This window comes from Punica granatum, chromosome 7 (genome assembly GCF_007655135.1).
Source record: "Punica granatum isolate Tunisia-2019 chromosome 7, ASM765513v2, whole genome shotgun sequence".
Classification (NCBI taxonomy): Eukaryota; Viridiplantae; Streptophyta; class Magnoliopsida; order Myrtales; family Lythraceae; genus Punica; species Punica granatum.
In genome coordinates this window covers 21,535,557-21,539,584 of record NC_045133.1, presented here as the reverse complement: position 1 = coordinate 21,539,584, position 4,028 = coordinate 21,535,557, and the positions used below count along the sequence as shown (strand labels likewise).

Here is a 4,028-nt window from a genome sequence, read left to right as displayed (position 1 = left end):
ATAGAAGGATAGGACAAATTTATTTCATTGGCCCCCCTTTACTTTTAATATATCCATCTATAATCCAATATCTAACAATTTAATCCATGTTTTGACAGGGGAAAAAACTCAATTTTCGGCAAGCTATAAAGCAACAAAAGTGGCTCAATTTCTGAGCTCATCAATTTTCCTCATTAAACCTTAGGTGAGTGGAAAAATATAATGGGCCGGACTTGAACTCTCATCATCAAAAAAGATGAATCATGCAAAATCTTGATCTGGTCCATATGAGTCCATAATACGTGAGTTGGGCTTGCGATAAGAAGCGGATCGATCAGTAAGTATGCTGATACATTTACCGATGCGGCCGGTCTAGACACTCGCCGAGTAGTAATAACAAAGGGCGTTTGAACGCTGCCGGTCTATTAGAGTCGGTCAATGCAACCGGGTGAATAGAACGAACTGAATGCAGTTTAACAAGAGTCTTTTGTCGAGAAAAATCGGCTGAAACTTGGACGAAGAAAATATACTTATTACGAATCCGAGAAGTTCGTGTTAGTCCCTTACTTTAAAGAGATCGATGTTGCCACGAAGAATAGCCAATATGCATCATAATCTATTGATGATCTTAGTTAGTGAAATGATACTAATCAAAGCCAACAATACATCACTAAGCAACCCTTGGAAATGTCCAGTTAAAGATGGGTCCACCACAACTGTCAAAGTCAATGTGAGACAAGCAAGATAGGGGCACCAGACACAGCCCTTGCCTCCTTAGATCTCCCTTCCACTCTATTGATCCATTATTGTCTTCTCTTAAAACCTGTCCAGAACAAAAAAAAAAAAGAAGGAGAAACTAATTAGCCACTCGATGATCAATATTCAGTCCCAAGAAATTAAGATTAGACTCCCATGTCGTGGAAATTAGTGGGAAAATTCTAAAATATATAAGATGTCGGTCGGTCGATAATGGACTGGAATCGACGTTTCTCACCCCTTCCAATTTTTCGTCAGTCGTCCAAACGTGTGAGTGCTTCATGTAAGGTAAACTGAGTGCCTGCAATGAAATGGAAGCATTTCTGCATTAATTATAGCACTCCATGGAGTATAAAATGGTAACAGAACTAATCACGAAAACCTAAACGAAACCGAGATAAGGACGACCACAGATTGGTCCCCGTAGGTTAACTATTTTGGATATGGAACAGGATTACAACTTAGATGGATGGATAAAACTGGAGGGGGGCAAATTTCTCTGCTCTAATCGAGTGAATTTTTAACTTGAACCGATGATCAGATGAGCCGTTTTACATCATGCGGGGAAAAAAAAATATCCTGTCTATATATAGAGGGAGATTTCGAGGGATAACAATGTTTCCTCTCGTCTACCTCCCTTTTCCTCAGCATCCCTTCATCCAAATAGTCAGTCGATAAAAATCTAAGAATAATGTTTTTCATTTTTGCGATTAATCGAGATGTTACCTCATCATAGGCACTCAAAACAGACAATACATCTTCGGGAAAACAGACGTTGTTGTGGATTTTGTACCCATTCTATCATCATACAAGATTTTATTCTCCATGAATTATAATACTTCGTTCGAAGGGTCTTGACAAGTAGAACTGATTTGGCCCATATAAGAAGGAATTTTGCGAGGAAAGTCAGAAATTCATCGCACCTCGACCTGGTCCTGAAGGAACTTAATGTATCCTATGGCCTCCGTCAGTACCGATGCTGTGTCCGTCTGCAAATATTTTCCCCCAACAAGATGCTTACTGGCAATTTCCACTAACTGATAATTATCTATCTTATTAAATTTCTATCGTACAACAGCATCTAGAGTGATCTCACGATAGCATGACCTGATGAGGAAGAATTAATTAAATTTGTTTAAAGTATCTAAGAATTATGATACATAATTTTTGTTTAACACGATCCGCTTATTGTTCGTGAGGACCATCTAAGAATTTCTTGATTTTTTCTAATCATGAAACTTAATTAATTACTCAATCACCTTTCCATAGGGGGCTACCAACTGCTGCAGAGCTGCAACTCTATCTCCCAATTTCTCCTTCCTAACCTGCATGGCAGTATCCAATTGCAACATTAAATTTATGTATATACGGTTGCATGATACATAGATATGCTATCATAGATTGCTAGCTCAATGATATGAATTGATCGAAACCTTCAGTGGAGGGCAAGAAGCATGTGACGGGTTTGATCGGGACTTCTTGGGTTCAAATCCAGGGGACTTCAGCTCCATCAATCTGTTTGCCCTCTTCCCCTCACGTGTTCCGTCACCGGAGTATTGCAATCTCTTAATTTGATATGCAAAATTGTTAAGGTCGCATGCATATTAGCTATCAATCAGCAAATATTCATGGAAGAAGCACAATAGGATATAATTTGAAGCATCAATGGTATCACGGTTTCGTTACTAGGATCTTCGAAACGCACCTATGTCACAAAGAAACGGAATATATGCATAACCATGGAAGACTTATATGCTTGTAAGGCTTACTTTATGAGGATAGGTGCATAGAGACTTCGGTGCTGATAAATTTTGCCTAATGTGATCACTGAGATCGAAGCTACTCCAACTCGACGCCGGAGCTTCACTTGAGAAGTCCAGGACTGGAAAGTTTGAATCCAACCAGAAGCTCGGGACCGCCCAAGTGGGTGTTCGGCTCAACAACTCGGGGATACAAGGAACACTATGCTTGCTTTTATGAATTGTCTGCCTAATAAGTTTATCTGAAGGACAGCCATGGATAGGGAAGTAGTGTTCGGTGCCATTTGGGTACGGAAGCAATGTCCCAACGACGTTCGTGATGTGGCTCGTGGGGTGAAGAAATGAATCCTCAGTAGAGTAGTTACTACTTGGCAGGGTGTCAATGGTGACATCAAAGGATTCGGATGACGACTTGGAGGGCTGATCATGGAAGCATGGTGAGCTGCTTACTCCTCCATTGATGTTCATCGTGCAGTTCAGAGGAGGATCAAGAGTGTTGCAATAATTCATGATTCTATCTGCTTTGGAGGTATTGCTAGCTCCCCGTTTGTCATGTGTATATATAGTTTCGGTGAGCTTTCGAATAGTTCAGTCGTCGGTATGAGAAAAGTAAATAAAAAAGCACGAGGATTATTTTCATATCTGTTGGATTTTGGACCTGTGACTAAAGATTTTCGTTCCGTGTTGAACTGTCATGTGGTCTCATTTGATGATATTACGTGTCGAACTGTCATGTGGTCTCATTTGATGATATCCGAACAACCACGGGGATGGAAAATATCCCCCGACCGGCAAAGTTTTCCAATGATGAGTACTTTACTTTCACGTCTTCGGTTGTGCTTGGATTGGTTTTTTCCGCACATAAAATCACCCAAGGCCGCTACTAAGGCCTTTCGAGTTGATTATGTTGATTGGGGCGTCACTAGAAAGAAAGACTTCCATAGATAACCGATCCTACATATATGTACATACTTGAATTATTTCTTTGGTTCTTATTATTACATAAACTTCGATCTTCCAATTTGGAAGTTTAGATTCGATTCTCGACCACCATGGGATATAGACATGATATTGCAAGTGCGATAGAGGATTTAGGATAATCGAGCATGTAAGTAATTGAATTGCCGTATGGTCAAAGGAAGATCGGGTGATGAAATTTTGATGGGACGGCGTCGTAGTTTAGACTTAGAGTCTGTGCAATAAAAAGCTTTATTATTTATCGACTTTTTCTCCTTTTAACCTCACGACCACATAAAGAAACATTTTTGCCCTACGGGACCTTTTTCTCTTTTATATTTGAAGCTTTTTCTTCGTGACTCTTTTTCGGCCAAAAGCTCTTCCTTCGCCAATAAAACAAATCTCACAAAAATTAAAACAACTAAAAAAATAAAAACTTTTATTCGGCGTAAACCATGATATCTGAAAATCTAATTGAACCTCGACTAATCTAATCAAGTTGGGTTGGCCCACTAAGGAGTAAAACTATTCAAGTATGGATTTTCTACATTTACAAGAGTTCGAACCCGAAATCTT

At 39.5% G+C, this 4,028-nt stretch overlaps 1 protein-coding gene across 1 annotated transcript; it reads right to left on the bottom strand.

The window, feature by feature from the left end:
- Positions 1-490: 490 nt before the first annotated feature.
- LOC116213042 (transcription factor bHLH110-like) lies at positions 491-3,047 on the bottom strand. The gene is made up of 6 exons (XM_031547847.1): positions 2,505-3,047; positions 2,169-2,300; positions 1,995-2,060; positions 1,659-1,724; positions 974-1,036; positions 491-802 (listed from the first exon to the last, which is right to left on the bottom strand). Exons 1-6 carry the CDS (start codon positions 3,003-3,005, stop codon positions 650-652), a joined length of 981 nt encoding a protein of 326 aa, XP_031403707.1. The 5' UTR covers positions 3,006-3,047; the 3' UTR covers positions 491-649.
- Positions 3,048-4,028: the final 981 nt, after the last annotated feature.